This window comes from Podarcis bocagei (assembly GCF_964188305.1).
Source record: "Podarcis bocagei genome assembly, chromosome: 5".
NCBI classification, from domain to species: domain Eukaryota; kingdom Metazoa; phylum Chordata; class Lepidosauria; order Squamata; family Lacertidae; genus Podarcis; species Podarcis bocagei.
Window position 1 is genome coordinate 4,356,617 of NC_138129.1, and position 18,884 is coordinate 4,375,500.

General features: G+C 46.8%; 1 protein-coding gene and 1 long non-coding RNA gene across 6 annotated transcripts in view; one reads left to right on the plus strand and one right to left on the minus strand.

Moving 5' to 3' along the window:
* The window catches only part of HM13 (histocompatibility minor 13), a 25,607-nt gene extending 12,092 nt beyond the window's left edge, over positions 1-13,515 (minus strand). The window contains exons 1-7 of one of the 4 annotated variants that reach the window (XM_081196510.1): positions 13,293-13,515; positions 8,785-8,883; positions 6,012-6,094; positions 4,026-4,114; positions 3,237-3,364; positions 2,494-2,619; positions 902-959 (exon numbers count right to left, since the gene is read on the minus strand). In XM_081196510.1, the coding sequence (XP_081052636.1) occupies positions 902-959; positions 2,494-2,619; positions 3,237-3,364; positions 4,026-4,114; positions 6,012-6,094; positions 8,785-8,883; positions 13,293-13,475 (766 nt within the window). In that variant the 5' untranslated portion in view covers positions 13,476-13,515. The remainder of the gene's footprint in view (positions 1-901; positions 960-2,493; positions 2,620-3,236; positions 3,365-4,025; positions 4,115-6,011; positions 6,095-8,784; positions 8,884-13,292) is intronic. The other 3 variants (XM_081196511.1, XM_081196512.1, XM_081196513.1) reach the window with 3 other exon arrangements.
* Positions 4,044-7,621, plus strand: LOC308588416. Of its 2 annotated transcripts, none has more exons than XR_014008732.1 (3): positions 4,044-4,142; positions 4,506-4,778; positions 6,621-7,621. It is a non-coding gene; the product is annotated as an uncharacterized lncRNA (long non-coding RNA). The 2 variants fall into 2 exon arrangements; XR_014008733.1 differs by lacking the exon at positions 6,621-7,621 and adding an exon at positions 5,740-6,005.
* Positions 13,516-18,884: the final 5,369 nt, after the last annotated feature.

The window sequence follows — 18,884 nt, forward strand, 5'->3', positions numbered from 1 at the left end:
GGGCCTTTTCGGCACTGGCCCCAGCCTGGTGGAACGCTCTGTCGCAAGAGACCAGGGCCCTGCGGGATTTGGCATCTTTCCACAGGGCCTGCAAGACGGAGCTGTTCTGACAGGCCTTTGGTCGGGGCCCAGTCTGACCCACCCCCTCTTTTTTTGTTATAGCACCCAGTATGTAAGTGGCCTCCCTAACCCTTTCCACCAACCAGTTCATATAAGATCAGCACAAACAGTTGGGCCTGGTGAGCAATCAATGCTCCCATCCCCTATAGTTATAATCTGTGGGTTGCTGTCTTATTTTATTCTGCTCCAAATTTGATTTTAATATTTATTTTAATCAATTGTTTATGTTTTTAATGTATCATACTTTGATGTTAGCCGCCATGAGCCTGATCCTGACCAGGGAGGGCGGGGTATAAATAAAATTTATTATTATTATTATTATTATTATTATTATTATTATTATTATTATTATTCCTAAGGTTGGGTAGGATGGGATTGTGAGCACCCAAAGCAGGCAGTGTCCCTAGAGCAAGAGCTGAAGGAATGAGCTCTATCTTTTCTTGCTGGGCTAATACTGCTCAGATCCCACCACCAAACTTTTGACAGGTGGGCGGGGCTGCCCAGCAGTCACCTGACACCAAAGTGAACCAACTCCAAAGCCACAGCAGTGAGCCTATACCTGCCTCTCACCTGAGGTCGGGGCTGGGGCAGCAAGGAGTGGCTTTGAGGGAACTGGCACCGCAGGCCAGTTCAGGACCTCCGTTGGGTTGAATTAGCCCCTCGGGATGAAGGTTTTGCATACCCTGCTCTACAAGAAACGCTTTCTCTGTTGCTCAAGCTGCAGCGTCGCTCAGTTAGCCACCGCTCCTGCCACCAAAGGTTTCAAAAACCAAGTACTCACATTTTATGGGCGCCTCAAAGGACTTTGCAACTGTCACCATAACGTTGGTGCCAAAGACCTAGGGAAGAGAGAAGAATGGTGAGAAGGATGATGACTGCACCTTAAGCATTCACACCATGGCAGCCACCCAATGGAGACCAGGGCCTTCCTTAGGAGAATAACTGTCAGAAGATTCATAAGGAATCCTCTCTGTTAACTTCCAGGCATCTCTTGAAGACTTTCCCATGCTGAAAGGCCTAGGCAATTGTTCAGTGTTGAGCAGCTGGTTACTTTAATGATTATGCTTTACTGATTTTAACATTTTTCAAGGCAGTATTTTCATACTGCTGTACACAGTATGGTGCACTGCAACGTTATAGAGCGTCCAACGAAGGCTTAAAACCATGGAGAGACCTGGTCTGAACAGAGACATTGGATTCTTATCTCATTATACATGTCTAAGCCATTTCTCACCTTCTCACCCCTTGCCTTTTCCTGTAAGACCTATTGCAGTCGTTAAGAGCCGTCAACAGGCTCATCTCAGCTATCTGCCAATCTCCCATTCCCACCACCCTTCTGAGTAATACCCCTCCCCATCTTCTCACTATATAGAAGGATCTGGCAACTTCTGTTTCAGTGTATCTGAAGAAGTGTGCATGCACACGAAAGCTCATACCAAGAACTAACTTAGTTGGTCTTTAAGGTGCTACTGGAAGGAATTCTTTTATTTCAACGAAGGCTTGGCAGAGACCAGGGTTCGAATCCCTACTTGGTCATGAACCTCACTGGGTGTGACCTTGGAGCAGTCACCGCTTCTCGACCTAGCCTAACTCGCAAGATTGTTGTAGGGATTCAAGGAGGGGGAGAACCACGTGTGGCACCTTGAGCTCCTTGGAGGAAAAGGCTGAATATGAATGCGATAAATAAATAAGACAGACTGGTAAGACAAGAATGTAAGAAGCCACACGGTGGCATGAACTCACTCTGCCATCGATCCCCAAGGAGGAGCCAGCGCGGTGTAATGGTTTGACAGGGACCAGGGTTCCAATCCCCACTCGGCCCTGAAGCCCAGCGGGTGACCCCGGGGTCCAGTCACCGCCTCCCAGCCTATCCTACCTCAAAGGGTTGTTTTGAAGATAAAACAGCGGGGAGGAAAACTATGAACCCCACACCTCAAGCTCCTTGAAGGGAAAGGGGGATATAAATGCAGTAAGTAAAAATAAAGTACAGTGGTACCTCGCAAGACGAATGCCTCGCAAGACGGAAAACTCGCAAAACGAAAGGGTTTTTGGTTTTTTGAGTTGCTTCGCAAGACGATTTTCCCTATGGGCTTCCTTCGCAAGACGGAAACGTCTTGCAAGTTTGTTTCCTTTTTCTCAAAACCATTAATACAGTTGTGACTTGACATCGAGGAGCAACTCATAGCACGCGGCGTGGTAGCCTTTTTTGAGGTTTTTGAAGACTTTGGTGATTTTTGAAGCTTTTCCAAAACTTTTCCGACACCGTGCTTCGCAAGATGAAAAAACCGCAAGACGAAAAAACTCGCGGAACGATTTAATTTTGTCTTGCGAGGCACCACTGTACCGTATTTAGAGAAACCAGCACTTGCTTACCCAGAAGACATCGTAGACGAAGAGACCCCCGAGGAGGATGCAGCCGGTGCTGACATTGTTCAAATGCAGCAGCTCCACCCCGTTGAGAGAGAAGGCCAGGCCAAAGAGGTTGTTGGCAATCCAGTGCTGGGAGAAGGGCAGGGAAGGTCAAAACCCAGCATATTATTATTATTATTAAATTTATATATACAGTGGCACCTCTGAAGAGAACACAACCCGCATCTATGCGTGTCGCGATTCACCGCTTCTGCGCACGGCGTCATTTTGAGCGCCTGCGCATGCGGCGAAACCCGAAGTAACGTGTTCCATTACTTCTGGGTTGCCGTGGAGCGCAACCCGAAAACGCTCAACCTGAAGCAACTTTAACCCGAGGTATGACTGTATATTATAAATATAAATATTATATACATTTCTATATTATATATTTTATAAATTATTATAATTACTAAAATTGCTATTATTATTAATAATTTATTTATGCCCTTCCTTATCCCCTGACAGGCACTCAAGGCGGCTTACAGATAAAAATAAAAAAGATAAAAACAGAGGGGGGTGGAAACCATCATTAAAAGCAATTAAACACTGCTAGGTTAAATCTCTTCTCTCCCTCTCTCCCCCCCCCCCCAATCTATTAAAAACATAGAGATAATTACAATAAAAACAGCACTAGCACAGCACAGGCACGCCCAGGATTTTAGGCAAAGGGAAAGTGGTGCCCAGGCTTTGCCAGGTGGTGGGCGTACCTTTCTCAACAGGTACCAGACTCCAACGATGCTGCTCATGGCCAGGCACACGAGGTCCTTGGTGTCGAACTCGTAGTTGACAATCTCTGCAACAAAAGCCACCACGTCGTTTTCACCTCTATCAGCCTCTTTTAATACAAAGCAAGAGTAAGGGATAGGCAGCACCCAGGCACCCTGGCAAAGAGCTAAGAGAAGCAACGCTTGTTTTCCCACCTAGATTATGAGCTCACAAAGCTGACTTAAGACAGACCGCTGACCCACCTAGACTGTTGAAGGTTGGAAGGAAGAGAGAGGCACAGAGAGAGGCAGAGAGAGAGAGAGAGAGAGATATCTTATCCAGCCCCACTCTCCAAAATCCAGTGAATGGAAATGATGGATCTTGCAAATAATGCATGTTGCCACTGAACTATGGGTTGGGGGACGGGCCATAAGCTCTGCAAGCAGAAAGACCCACTTAAGAGAGGTTTTAGATATTCAGCTGATTCTCTGACTGTATGTAGTTGTTTTATCTTAGTTCTGATTTTTTTATTATTTAAAGCACTTCACTCCACAGCAACAGCGGTGTGACGACTGGAAGACAAGGGTGCCTAGGACACTTGCCCGGTATATTGGCCATATTGAAAGAATTAGAAACTCCAGGGAGAGCCCAGTAGCCAAAGCAGAAAACTGCAGGCAAGGCTACTGATGGCCTTCAAGTTGGGGAAAATCAGGCAAGCCAGGAGAAATGTAGGATTTGCGCAGGAAATGCTTCAGGTGGGAGTTTGAGCTGGCTGACAAGGAGGGACGTACCTTCTTTACTTTCCCCAGAGCCCTGAGTGAAGAGAAGCTGGTACTGCTTGTTGGGAAAATTGACCGGGAAGAATTTGTTCATCACGGGGCTGAAATCAAGAGCAGAGAAGGGACAAGGTGACTCCTGAAGAACCATGGATTACTGTATTTTAATTATTTTGTTGGAAGCCGCCCAGAGTGGCTGGGGAAGCCCAGTCAGATGGGTGGGGTATAAATAATATATTATTATTATTATTATTATTATTATTATTATTATTATTATTATTATTATTATGAGAGGAGGGCAGCGGGGTGTCACCCACTAAGCATTCCTGCTGGCCTCAAGTTTAGCTCAAAAGCCTTCAATGAGTGTTTGCTCCAGTCAGGTGCCTAATGCACACACATGCAGGAGAAACTGAGCCAAGCTTGTAAAGAGGCACACACAAAAATTGGCTCCAGGCAAGGAAGTCTTGCAAACCATGGTTTCCTTTTTCCCTTTAGGGACACATTTTATACTTGAACAAAGTGGGCTAATAACCTGCGTGAGGTTATTTGCAAGGCCTAAACCACCCTCTGCCATTGCCTTTAAGGACAGGTCAAATGACCCCCTCAGGGATGTCCTTATTCACGACAACAAAATATGGGAGGAGGTCATGTTTAAGAGCTGCTACCTGTATGAAGAGTTCCCAGCATCATCACCAGCCCCACGCTAAGAACCAGCTAAAAAGAGAGACTCAATATTAAGCTGACCCAGAGAGCTTCATTTTGAATTTGGTAAGAAACAGCCAATTTCAGCTGCACTGTGCATCTTTCATTTGAATGGGGCCAGGTAGGAAGGGAGGGGGACAGGTATGAGGGGGGCCTTATTGCCCCCAAAGGCAGCTAAGGTTTTTTGTGTGTTTTTTGTACTGAGATGCGGAGACCCTGGAATTGACCACCAGAAGCTCATTAAAAGTAGTGTTCACAGAGTGGGTATGAACTCCTTTTTCAAGGCTCAATTTGGCAAGGATTTTAGGAAGACTGAGCCATGCCATTATAGATGCCAACACCATCCTGCTTATTGGGTGTGGTGCTTTTGCAGAACAGTGACCGTTTCAGCAAAAATACAAAGCCAAGGATTTAAGCGGATCCCTTTGCCAAGGAAACATTTTGATTTGCCTCTTCACCCAGTGAATGGCACTGCAGACTGCTGACATTCATTGGCCAGGTGTGTTATTTTCCTGTCTCCCATGTCAGAGGGAAGTAGAACACCCTGAAAAGGGGACTCCCAGGAGACACTTGAAAAGCGCTTCCTGGTTTTGCTTGCATGGCTTTTCCCTGCCTGGAACGCACCCTTTAACTCTGATAATGCCCCTTGCCAGCCGAGATGGAGGACGGAGAGGCAGCAGAAACTAGGCTTCTGCACTCATTGTTCCACCCACATTTGCTTTTGGTCCCACCCGCCGCTGGCATGTGGAAATGCAGCCCTCAGTCTGAAAAACCCTGAGCTGCAGAGTCAGAGACATGCTACCAACCTCCAGCTCTGCTAACAAACCTCTGATCTCATCCCTTCTCCTCCTCATCCTGAAACGTTAGTTGGCTCAAACAGAGGAAAATTTATTATATAGCTGAGGGATGGAAGAGCAGTTTTGGAAGCAGCCAACTCTGGAATAATATTAGCTAACAGTGTCCACTGGGAACGCCCCAATGTCCCAAAAGCAATTTCTGAAGAGATCTCTGGCTTTGTTTGTTCTAGAGCGAGAAATGAAGGGAAATTTATTGAGGCGTGTGGAGAGAAGGAAGAACCCTGTAATGGCAGGAAAGAGCTGAGAGGAGTGAGGGATAACTCTACTAGATGAAGCCGTATTGTCCAGGAGCCACTCAGCACAGGCCCTCTAATTTTGCTTTAAACAAAAATCCCAGCTAAGTTTAGGCTGTTTTGCTGCAACCAGCAGGGTTCAGATTTCTTTTTCTTTTAAATGGAATCGCAACACACAGTATTCAAGCCATCTGTTCTCCTTCTTTTACCTGATGGTGTGGGAAAGGGCAAGGATCCCCAGGACAAAGAAATACATGGAGAGCAACAGGTTGATGTATTCTTGAGAGAATATCTAGAAGACAAGAAAAACCAGTCAGGTTAAAACAACCTGCTTTCTAACTATGCAACGTGTCAAAACAGAGGAAGAACAACCCGGAAGCATAATTACTGCTTTTAAACTTTCACATCTAAGCCACAAGGCTGTAATTTTGCTTTCTTTTAATTTCTGACAGATGTGAGCAGCTCTCCAGATGTTTAGGACTACAACTCCCATCAGAATGTGCTGACTGGGGCTGATGGGAGTTGTAGTCAGAAACATCTGGAGGGCAGGTTAGAGAAGGCTGTCTTATGCCAGACCAGGGGTCTGGGCATCATCTCTGCCCAGTCTCATTGCCCAGATCAGATGGTTTTCTTCTCCCCTAGGAGAAGTGTGTGTGTTCTTTTTCATGAATTTTCTAATAGCGCTGCCTCTAAAGGTTAATTCCGTGCTGGTTGGGAAGAAGTTCTTGACTGGAAAAACTCTGATAGTTACAATGAAAACTTTCTAATGTTAGAACCAGTAACCAACTGTTCTTTGGTCACCTTGATCACTTTTGCAGTTGTTCCTCACAAAGGCCTCCATTCTCCTGACCTCCAACACAGCTTATTTGCGTATCTCTAAGATACAAATCCTGTGCGATGAACAAACAGTCACCCTGGAAACACCAATTGCCAGTTAGAATTATTCCATTTCCTTTCCTGCCGGTACAGGCTGTGATTGCCAGTTGCCTAAGGCTGGCTTCGTCTGGCAGAAATGCAGCAGGAATCCAGGAAGTTAACAATCTCCGAGGCCAATCCATCACGTCTATGACAATGACCTTTCTATTTCAGCAGGCATTTTATGACTTCAGGATCAATTTCAATTTCTTTTATCCACTGTATGTTTCCTGTAATCCAATTGTATACCCGATAGAAATTCTGGTGATTAAGCGGTATGCAAACAGTTGGAATGAAATGAAACTATATATCCCACCACCCATTTCCACTTGAAATGGCTTAGGCAAGTGGTCACATGAAGGTGCCTTCTACAGCTCCATCTCACCCATGACATCTCCAGGATCTCCAGCAGAGGTGCTCAGCCTTCCTACTACCAGAGATCGGGGACAGGGAAGAATTCAGCACCAACCAGAATCCAGACTTCTGGTGGGAATGGAAGCATGTCCATTTCTGCACACCTTCCACACCCAGGGGTTTCCAGTGTCCCAAACAAGTAGATCAGCACCCAATCTGCATGCAACCAGATCAGAGGAGGCAATCTGGACTGGCATGGCGAACCAAGCTAGGCCTTGCCTTGCTCCGAGGTATCCTGGATGTCAGTCAGGAGAACGGCACTGGGGAAGTCTCCTCAGGCCTGGCGCATACTGCAAAACTCATTTGATGCTGCAATCCACTCTGGACTTTTACTGGAGCTAAATGGATCTATCTTCCCACTTCACCTAAACTTTTCAGAGTGTAGCTTGGTACCTGCTGCGTGCAAAGCAGACGACCTACCACTGTGCGAGGGGGAAGGGAAACAGGCAATGCAGCAGATCAGATCAGCTCCACTCTCTAGCCTTTCCAGCTAGTAGAAGAAGAAGAAGAAGAGTTTGGATTTGATATCCCGCCTTTCACTCCCCTTCAGGAGTCTCAAAGCGGCTAACATTCTCCTTTCCCTTCCTCCCCCACAACAAACACTCTGTGAGGTGAGTGGGGCTGAGAGACTTCACAGAAGTGTGACTGGCCCAAGGTCACCCAGCAGCTGCAGGTGGAGGAGCGGAGACGCGAACCCGGTTTCCCAGATTACGTGACTACTGCTCTTAACCACTACACCACACTGGCTCCAGTACTGGAGGCCCTGCTCTGTCCCATCCTGTGGGTGGTGAAGCTGATGAGCATGAGAAGGCATAGGCAAACTCGGCCCTCCAGATGTTTTTGGGACTACAACTCCCTTCATCCCTAGCTAACAGGACCAGTGGTCAGGGATGATGGGAAGCGTAGTCTCAAAACATCTGGAGGGCTGAGTTTGCCTATGCCAGAGCATGAGGAACGGAGCCATCTTGGTGGTTGTAGAGCCTGGATTATGGAAGACACACACACACACCCCGCCAAGCAGGGATGCAGCAGGCACCATTTTGCCTTTAGACAATGGGTGGATTTTTTATTTATTTTGGCTAAATAAAGCTTCTTTTTTTGTCTGGTCTGCCACTTTTAGATATTTCAGTTCTTTTAAAACATTATCCTGTTGTCTCAGTTGATATTTCGATGGTACTGCCTTTATCGTTCCATTACACTGCTTTTAATTCTGTGATTTTGTGTTTCATCCACTTTACCATGTACATAGTTTTGGGAAATCCTGAATAGAAAGGCTGGATAAAATAGCTAAAAGCTGGAATTGTCCCCCCAGTATATTACACTGTTTATACAAGTAAAACCTCCTCTTACTAGTACAAACAGTGTAATATACTGTCATACCCACCCTTTTCGAAAGCTGGCAGATCCAGGAAATGAAAGACCTTCTTCTACCAGAATCGGACAGCATCCACCTGCAAAATGCTCAGCACCCCACAACTCCCAAAAACCCGATGGAGACACCACACTATTGTGAATACTTCAGACAGAAAGGTTTCTGCCACTTCCCCCTCCCCAGGAGTGATTCGGCTTCCTCTGCACCCACAAAAGGGAGAGTTATTGGATTAGCTGTCAGCCAGCAGAAGACTGCAATGAGATCCCCAGTGGTTTACTTACTTTGAAGAAGAGATAGAGGCCTAAGAGGGTGCAGCTGGCAACGATAGGAAAGCGGGCAGCATCTCGGCTGGTAATGGTCTCCGGCATATCCGAAGCATTCTAGAGGAAAAGTTGGTCAAATGTTAGCCCCTTAGGGCGGGAAGGATACATTATTCAGAACTCTAGAAGCAAAGATATTAAGAATACAGTGGTACTGGAGCCCCGTTCACATCCTGAGAAGAACGCAACCCGCGTCTGTGCGTCGTGATTCACCCCTTCTGTGAATGACGTCATTTTGAGAGTCTGCGCATGCGGCGAAACCCGGAAGTAACCTGTTCCGTTACTTCTGGGTCGCCGGGGAACGCAACCTGAAAACGCTCAACCTGAAGCTACTTTAATAATAATAATAATAATAATAATAATAAATTTATACCCCGCCCATCTGGTTGGGTTTCCCCAGCCACTCTGGGCGGCTTCCAACAAAATATTAAAATACCGTAATACATCAAACATTAAAAGTTTCCCTAAACAGGGCTGCCTTCAGATCTCTTCTAAAAGTCTGGTAGTTGTTCTTCTCTTTGACATCTGATGGAAGGGCATTCCACAGGGCGGGTGCCACCACCGAGAAGTCCCTCTGTCTGTTTCCCTGTAACTTCACTTCTCACAGGGAGGGAACCGCCAGAAGGCCCTCGGAGCTGGACCTCAGTGTCTGGGCAGAATGATGGGGGTGGAGACGCTCCTTCAGGTATACTGGACCGAGGCCGTTTAGGGCTTTAAAGGTCAGCACCAACACTTTGAATTGTGCTCGGAAACGTACTTTAACCCGAGGTATGACTGTACAAGAAGAGCCAGATGGAACAGGCCAATGGCCCATCTAGTCCAGCATCCTATTATTCCCTTAGATGCCTTTGGGAAACTAGTACACAGGATTCAAACACAAGAGCCTTCACCCCTCCTGTGGTTTCTAGCAACTGATATTCAGAAGCACAGCATTGCCGTCGCGGCTGGTAGCCTTTGATACCCCTCTCCTCTGCCAAGAATTTGTCCAATCCTTTTTTAAAAGCCATCTAAATTGGTAGCCATCATTGCCTCCCTGTAGGAGCCAGTTCCATCGTTTACCTATGCATTGCATGGAGGACTTTCCTGTACCTGTCCTGAATCTTCCATGATTTAGCTTCACTGGAAGTGTTACAAGATAGTCCATCAGCCTGGACAGTGACCAATGTGCTCTTCCCTATTTCCCGCTGGAAGCAGAATAACTGCAATGTAGGGCAGATATTGCATCCACTTAACCACATCTGCTTTTACAGCCCTCAGGAAACTTGAGCAATGGGGATGCCAGGCACACTCAGAGGCAAATTAGTTCCCCTATTGGAATGCGTCATATGGAAATTTGCTCTGATACACTCACACAAACACCTTTTTCATTGTTTTTCAGCTTCTTGTTCTGAAGACATTTTTGTGACAAATACCGTATTTTTTGCTCTATAAGACTCACTTTTCCCCTCCTAAAAACTAAGGGGAAATGTGTGTGCGTCTTATGGAGCGAATGCAGGCTGCGCAGCTATCCCAGAAGCCAGAACAGCAAGAGGGATTGCTGCTTTCACTGCACAGCGATCCCTCTTGCTGTTCTGGCTTCTGAGATTCAGAATATTTTTTTTCTTGTTTTCCTCCAAAAACTAGGTGAGTCTTATGGTCTGGGTGCGTCTTATACAGCAAAAAATACGGTACCTTTCGATGCAGCACTACATGGCCAGTTGAGGTATCAGCCTGGAATTATTTTGGCACTTTTTAATACGACAATGGTGGCTCAATCCACCTGCTCCTCAGAGTGGCTGGGGAAACCTGTTGTTGTTGTTATATCAGACCTGAAATAGTCTGTGGACAGTCGGCATCCCTTCCAATATTCAGAAACGGAAACTGAAGGAAGCTGGAAGAGAACAGGTTCCCCTTTTGTTTCCAGGCTCATAACTTCTGTGAGTATGTTTGCAAGGCTGAATTATACCACCTCTAAAGAAATTAACAGGTCTGACCATCTTGGGCTGGAGCCACCAACTGATTCCATGACTTTATTTATGCCAGTGCCCTCCCCACAGCTTCCAGCACTAAAACAACTGGTGTTAATTATGTATTAGGTGAAGTATTTCTTTAAAAAAAAACCTGATTCCTGCCAGCCTCAGTGCACGAATCCAAGAATACCCACATGGGTTTTTCTTTCTTATCTGCAGCCTACACAACATTCACAATTTCATAAAGGGAAACGTACAGAAAGGGGCGAATGTAGCATATGCAAAACATGAATTCTCTACAGAAGCAGCTCGTCAGCACACAGCTAGCCACAACTGCCTGCCCAAGGAAGCACTCAAGCATCTAAGGAGGAGGGGCATGCTCTCCACTCTGGCCCTCTTGCCTGCTAACACGTCAGTTGGCCTCCTTCCTTCCGTCCCAAGTTCTCCCCAAGGTGCACACTCAAGAGCAAAGGAACAAAAAGTCCTGTGCTAAATAGGCCAGCGCTACTGCATGTAGCATAGTGAGTCCTCTTTTAACTTGGAAGGGAAGAAACACTTGCTGGAGTGCATGCTTTTCACACACACACACACACACACACACACACACACACACATCGCCCCAGGAGATACCAAGGAAAGGAGACAGAACTGCTGGGGTAGACAATGCAGAGCTAGATGGACCAATGGCCTGATGCAAAACTGAGGAAGCAGCAAGGGAAGGGTGTGTGCAAGAGGCAGGCTGCTTTAGCTGAGATTCCTACATTGCAGGGGGTTGGACTAGATGGCACTCAGGTTCCCTTCCCATTCTACAAGTCTATTATTCTAAGCTCTGGACATGCCCAGAAGTAAAAAAAAACACAAAAAACCAAACCATTAGACAGGGCACCTAATTGCAGCATGTGGAGAGAACAAGCCGTCACCACACTACAGGTATGCAAAGATGGCCCTGCTTTCTAACACAGGCATCGGCACACAGAATCACAGAACTATAGTTGGGCTATTCAGGTATTGGGAGGAAGCAAAGACGCTTGCTGCAAGCCGAAAGACTGGAGGGGGTGTCAGGGATTATTATTATTATTAATACCCCACCCATCTGGCTGGTTTTCCCCAGCCACTCTGGGTGGCTTCCAACAAAAGATTAAAAATACATTAAAACATCAGTCATTAAAAACTTCCCTAAACAGGGCTGCCTTCAGATGTCTTCTAAATGCTAGATAGTTGTTTTTCTCTTTGACATCTGATGGGAGGGCATTCCAGAGGGTGGGGGCCACTACCGAGAAGGCCCTCTGCCTGGTTCCCTGTAACTTGGCTACTCACAGTGAGGGAACCGCCAGAAGGCCCTCGGTGATGGATCTCAGTGTCCTGGCAGAATGATAGGGGTGGAGACCCTCCTTCACGGAGTCCAAGAAGACAAGAACCCCATGAAAGTAATGTCCCTCTGCTCCCTCTCACCATGTGCTGCTATTCAGGGATAGACTGCCTCTGTGCACAAAGGCTCTGCCTAACCACCATAGCTAACCACGGCCAACGGCACCAACCTCCTTCACAAGAAACACGGAACCTGCTTTGATAGCGAAGTGGGCTCCCTCTGAAGGGGTGGACTCTCTTCCACCTGAGGCATTTAAGCAGAGGTTGGACGTCCACCTGGCAGGGGTTCTTCAACAGCCATTCCTGCACTGCAGGGGGTTGTGCTGGATGGTCTTCTGGGATCCCTTCCAGCCCTATGATTCCATGGGAAGCTAGTCAAGCCATTTACCCAAGTCAACCCTTTACCAAAGGTGTCGTGGGCTTTGAAGACACTCGAACTCAGGACGCAAGGGAGAAGCGTGCTAAGAGGAAGGCATGCTTGGCAAATCCACACCGTGATCAACTCCCGCCTGGAAACCAATGTCCCCACTGTGGAAGGACGTGTGGATCCAGAATTGGCCTCCACAGTCACTTACGGACTCATTGTTAAAACCGTGTTTGTGGAAGACAATCTTACTCGGCTACAATCTTACTCCCACCAGATGTCAAAGAACAACTGCCAGACTTTTAGAAGACATCTGAAGGCAGCCCTGTTTAGGGAAGCTTTTAATGTTTGGTGGATGACTGTATTTTATTTTTGTTGGAAGCCGCACAGAGTGGCTTGGGAAGCCCCGCCATATGTGTGGGGTATAAATAATAGTAATAATTACGAGTGACTGCCAGAGAAGAAAAAGTCAAGCCATTAGGTCCACCTGGCCCAGTAGTGCCTGCACTGACTGGCAGCCGCTGGACGGAACTGCAGGCGGGGGATCCTTCGCAGCCCTACCTGGAAATACCGTGTTCGGCGTGCCCTGAGCCGGGGGCCCGTTTTGCATGCCAGGCAGATACCCTCTACCCCCCCAAGAGCTGCGTCTCCCCCCCCCCGGGTTCATCCTGCTCCACAAGCCCCCCTCATGTCTCGTGGAGTTCCGCCGGCCCCTGGCGGGCGCGGGCTGCCGCCTCCCACCTCGGAGAGGGAGAGGGTCTCGCCCCCCGCCCCTCCCCCCGCCTCACCTTCCCCTTCGCGCAGGAGACGGAGCGCAGCGCCCCGAAGAAGATGGGCAGCAGGGCCATGAGCACCAGGCTGCCGTAGGCCAGCGCCATGCCCTCCGGGGTGGCGGGAGGCCGAGCCCCGGCCGCCCCGGCCGAGGAGGCGTCGCCGGCCCCGCTCCCGTTGTGCGCCTCGGCCTGCTCCATCGTCTCCAGTCCCCAACGCAGTCCGCACTTCCGGCCCGGCGGAGGCGGCCTCGGCGGCGCCCAGGGACACGTTCCCTTAAGGAGCCGGAAGTGCGTCGCGGTGCGTGCGCGGGCGGCGGGCGGAGGCCCCGCCCCTTGGTTACGGCGCAGGGCCTCCCCGTTGCTAAGGGAACCAGGCGCCCGGGCCTGCATCCCGCTTTGGGGGGAGGGGAAGGGAAGGATGCTGAAGGCCCCTCTCTCGCCTCCTGTCTTCCGTTTATCCTCGGGTTTATTTTCAGTTATTGTTGTTATTATTGCAATTAGTATTTATGAATTGGGAGAAAAGCAATGCCAAACCTAGACAGCATCTTAAAAAGCAGAGACATCATCTTGCCAACAAAGGGCCCTATAGTTAAAGCCATGGTTTTCCCAGTAGTGATGGATGGAAGTGAGAGCTGGACCATAAAGAAGGCTGATGGCTGAAGAATGGACTGCAATAATAATAATAATAATAATAATAATAATAATAATATTTATTTATTTATTTATTTATTTATTTATTTATTTATTTATACATACTTCGCCCATCTGGCTGAGTTTCCCCAGCCACTCTGGGCGGCTCCCAATCAAATGTTAAAAACAGTACAGTATGAAATATTAAAAACTTCCCTGAACAGGGCTGCCTTCAGATGTCTTTTAAAGATAGGATAGCTGCTTATTTCCTTCACATCTGAAGGGAGGGCGTTCCACAGGGTGGGTGCCACCACCGAGAAGGCCCTCTGTCTGGTTCCCTGTAACCTCACTTCTCGCAATGAGGGAACCGCCAGAAGATCAAGATGAATTATTTAAAAACACACTGCAACTGCAGCAACCGTCCCAGAGACCTCTCTCGTTTCGTAGCCTTCGTATTTTTTGTTTGTTTCATAAGAGCTATAGGTTGCTTGGCTGTTAAAAACAAAACACCCAACACCACCTCAAAGCGGTTTACAAAAAGATAAGCCCAAAAAACTGGGTCTCACAACTCTACTTTAAAACATGCAAAAGTTCAAGTATTGAAACAGATTAAAATAAACTCGACTTTCTAAGTATCTGGGCAGGCTTGTCTAAGCAATGTTGTTTTTAGCAGGTGCCGGAAAGAGAGCAGGGAAGGCGCCTGCTTAATCTCAAGAGGCAGGGAGTTCCAAAGTGCAGGCGCTGCTGCACTAAACAGTAGGCTTATAAAAAGTGAAACAGGTATTCTGTGGCACCTGCAAAAGTGCCGGTTTCACCAATCGAAACAGTCAATTGGGAACATTCAAGGCAAGGAGGACTCATCCACACTGCCTAGTTTTTTTTTCCTTTTTTAATAAGAAAGAAATCTGTCGCTAATAATTGAATTTGGAAGGCTGTGTTGCATTCTGTATACAGTGCACAGTTCTAGCCACCCAGGCACAAAAAGGTATTGTGGAGGTATTAAAATTTGGAAAAGTGACCCCAAAATATTCAGTAGGCTCTTGTGTGGGGTTCCCAAACTGTGTTCTGTGAGCTTCATTCCAGGGGGTCCGTGGTGTGTCTGGTTTTGTGTTGGAGGCCGGAGGTGGCACATTCATCACATTAAATAATTCTCAGTGCGTTTTTTGTTACTGTATTTTCTTTGCTTCTTTTATTTCCTATACTGCATTTTATTGCATCAGAATTTGAGTTCTGTGTAATACAAATTGAATAAAATGCAATGTGTAAGATATGAAAGAAGCAACAAAATTACACCCAGCAGTAGCATAGTGAGGCATCAGGCATAAGCCTGCATTTTATTAATGTTTGATCAGGGCTTGTATATTAAAGAGAGAGCTTAAAGATTTTCAAAAGTTTCATGCCAGGCAGAAGACAGCTGCTTAGAGAACCTTGGCAATGTTTTCCTCCTAGACAAGGGGCCCCTTGATTTATAGCAGAAAACAATTCTCAAAGTCGTAAAAGCTGGAATTACAGACTGAGAGTGAGGACACTGACCCTACATGTTACAGAAGATAAAAAAGGCAGAGATAAACATAATTAGGAATGAGTAAATAGTAAAATAATACCAATGTGCCTCCCAGTAAAATGAGCCAGATCTTCTTTCTAAGGTTAAAAGGCCAAGACCAAATGGAGAAGCATCTAGCTGGCAGAAAGAGAGCATTTTTGGGAGAGCATTTTTGGGAAGTCTTTTTAAAGCTGTTTCTTTCTTAAACTGAGAGAGTTAACGGGCAATAAATGTTGGGAAAAGCAGCTGGCTGAAGGGGGGGTGTAAACTGAAGAGGCTTCTTTTGAAGCGGCTTTTTACTGAGTTCCTTTTCTACTTTACAAAGGCCTTATTCCTTTTAAAAGGCTACCTATGTTATGTATTAAATTATATTGGTTTAAATGTAATTATGCAAAGGATTTAAGAAATGCTAGATTCTTATTTCATATAGTTGTAAGAGTTGTATTTATCCTGAAATTAAGTCAGCCACCAGCCTAGCCCCCCCTGCCAGACAGGAAGATGCCATCCAAGCAGTCCTGATATATAGCTGTCAGGCATTTGTTTAGAAACCTTCAAATGAAGGAGATCTTTCAATGTTGATGTGAAACTCAAGATCCTTGACATATGTTTAAAATAAAAATTTAAGATTAACCATTTGTTTTAGAAGGCAATAGGGCAAGGAGGGCAAGAGGTGAGCTGGTAATTAAGATTCCTTGTTGAGACACATGTAAGATATATTACTACTTATTTGTCATTTATAGATGTAACAATATATAGCTCTTTGTGTTCCATATAAGGACAGGAGGATATGGGTGTATCTTTTAGGATTGGTTATAGCAATCAGCCAATAGGAAATTCAACCAGGCTGATTGGACAGAGGCAGCCACAGGAGGAGCAAAGGGGGCTGGATTAAGGGAATATAAGTGCTGGCCATAATGGCAGGAGGCCAGGCCAGAGCTTGGTAACATACCACTGTGCCTCTCATTTATTTGTCTGACAAATAAATAATTATTTTAATTTCTCTATTGCTGCGTTGAATATTTCATTCCAGCTAAGCGTTAACCACAAGCAGGGTGCTACAATAGTGCATTAAAATTACTACAGCAGACAGAAAACATGTCTGCCGAGACCTTCAGCAATTTTCAAGTGGGCTATAGAGAAAAAAAAAAGTTTGAGAACCGCTGCTCTGAAACATCTTCCATAAAAGGAAAGCACAGTGTGCTTGGGACCTCCTAGTTTTGTTTCTCAATTTTTAAAAAGGCAGTTGATGGAGGTGTATCAATTTATGCATGGAGTAGGGAGAGAAAAATGCAGAAAATTCAGTATAGGCAAAGAAATAAGCAAGATTTTTCTCTTGGCCTAGCTAAGTTTTAGTGTGTTTCTGCATGTTGCTTCTACACATGTTGCTTGGCTAATTTATGGAATGTCCTCTCACAAGATGTGCTCATAAGCGCCAGCCTAGATGGCTTTAAAGTGGAATTTGACAAATTTGTGGGGGAATCAGTCTGCTAATGGCTATTGGTTGTGATAGCTATACCTCTATATTCGAGCAGGATGCCAATGGTGGATGGTTCCTGACTTTATGTTCTACATATCTATAGAAGGCTCTGACTGGCCAGAAACAGGATGGTGGACTTGTCCAGTAGGGCTTTTACTTTTACACATGCACACAAATTTCATGTATCGAGCAAAGCTTCACTAGTCTGGCCTTTAAGATGCTACAATGCACTAATCGCCATTTTTCAGCCGATCAGTGGGGGACTGAATTGTAGGTGTCCTGAGCAAATTTGGTCCAAAATCTGTAGCTGAAACTGCAAGCTGCAGATGGGTTAGGGCAGTGGTTTTTCCAGCAAGAACTGCTCTCCTCTGTCACTTGACACAAACACACACACAGGGCTGTGCTTGTGTCTGATCAGCTCTGCTGGAGCCTGAGAAAGACCAAGACGGAGAAAGGAGGAGCTGGAGAAAAAGGACACTTCTTGGTCATCCAGGACCTACTTTCTCCCTTTTGGTCTCAACCAAGGGCCTTTGATTGCTCCACTCGGCTTGGAAGTCTCCAGCTGAACCACTCCCAACACAAGATGAATCAGGTGACAGCAATGAGGATGTGAAACAGAGAAGAAAACAGTGGCCAAGACAACCAGCTCACTTCTCCAGCCATGACTGGCTCCCCTCCAGGGCCAGCTGCGGGTTCGTGGCTGGGCTGGCTGGGACCAGTGGCGTAGCGTGGGTTGTCAGCACCCGGGGCAAGGCAAGTAATTTGCGCCCCCTAACCCGTGGATTTTAGCCCCCCCCAGATGTTGCTCCCGGCCCCCCTGCACCCCCCCACGCTACGCCACTGGGGCTGGGGGCGAGCGAAGGAGCCAAGGACCCCCCCCCAAAGGCTCAGCAGGAATTTATTAAATTTATTATTTGCAGAGCCCCTGCGGACCGAAGCAGCCGAAGCCCCCTCCCCTCGGGTGCCTCCCCGCCCCTCCTCTCCTTGTGCAGGGGTGAAGGTCAGGATGACCAATAGAGAGCCAGGCTAAGAACCTCTAAAGCCATATTATAGGGCCATCAAAAAGCTAAAAGCACAAAGCCATTTTAGAAAGCTAAAGACTATTTCTCTTTCTCATGTTTGTCACTTTGCCACCTTTTGCAGAGGCAGCAAGCATGCAAGCTTGTGGGTGCAGCTAGCTTGCCCCTGCAGGAAGTTTGCTAGTTGAGGTTAAGCCATTTCTGAGAAACGACCCCTGACAAAGGCAAGTAGCAGGATGTTTGCTGACCGCCAGGCTCCAGAGATAACGCTTAGGTGTGAAGTTGCTAAACCACAAGGACATTTCTTGGAAGCCGGGGGGTTCAGGGGCACTTCCTGGAACTAGTACAGAGGTTAAGTAGATTATAAGCCAGTAGCGCCACCTAGTGGAATAGGCAACTTGGAACCGAAAGGACACACCAAATTTATTCATTGGTTGAGCTTTAATGAATATGCATCAATGACCATAGGAAATTGTCAATCATTGGCTAAAGGGATGCCAAGGGGCTGAACTGTGCTTTGCAGAAAGATATATAAGTTGACTGCCCCAAAGGGGGGGCGGGCATTCTTCATTTTCCTGAATGCACCCTATTTGCTTTTTGTCGGACAAAAATCCAAATAAAAACTTTTTCTTTAAGAAACTTTGCTGCCTGATTTTTACATTCCTGGTCTGAATACCGATGTCCCTTTCATTTCTGGTGCCAAAAGTGACTCGGATCAGAAGGACTTTAAGTGTCCTCAGAGACCAGGAGGCAGCTCCCTTGCCCTCTGGGCAGAGACAGGGGAGGGTCAACAGACCTCCTGGCTTCCACGTGCACACCGAACCTTTTCTTCGGAGGGGGGCAGAAGGCAACTTGACCCTCTTGTTGTATCCTGGGACAGAGGACAACGGATTTGAAGAGCCGAGGTTGGGAGGACAGGACAGAGAAAAGCCGGCTGG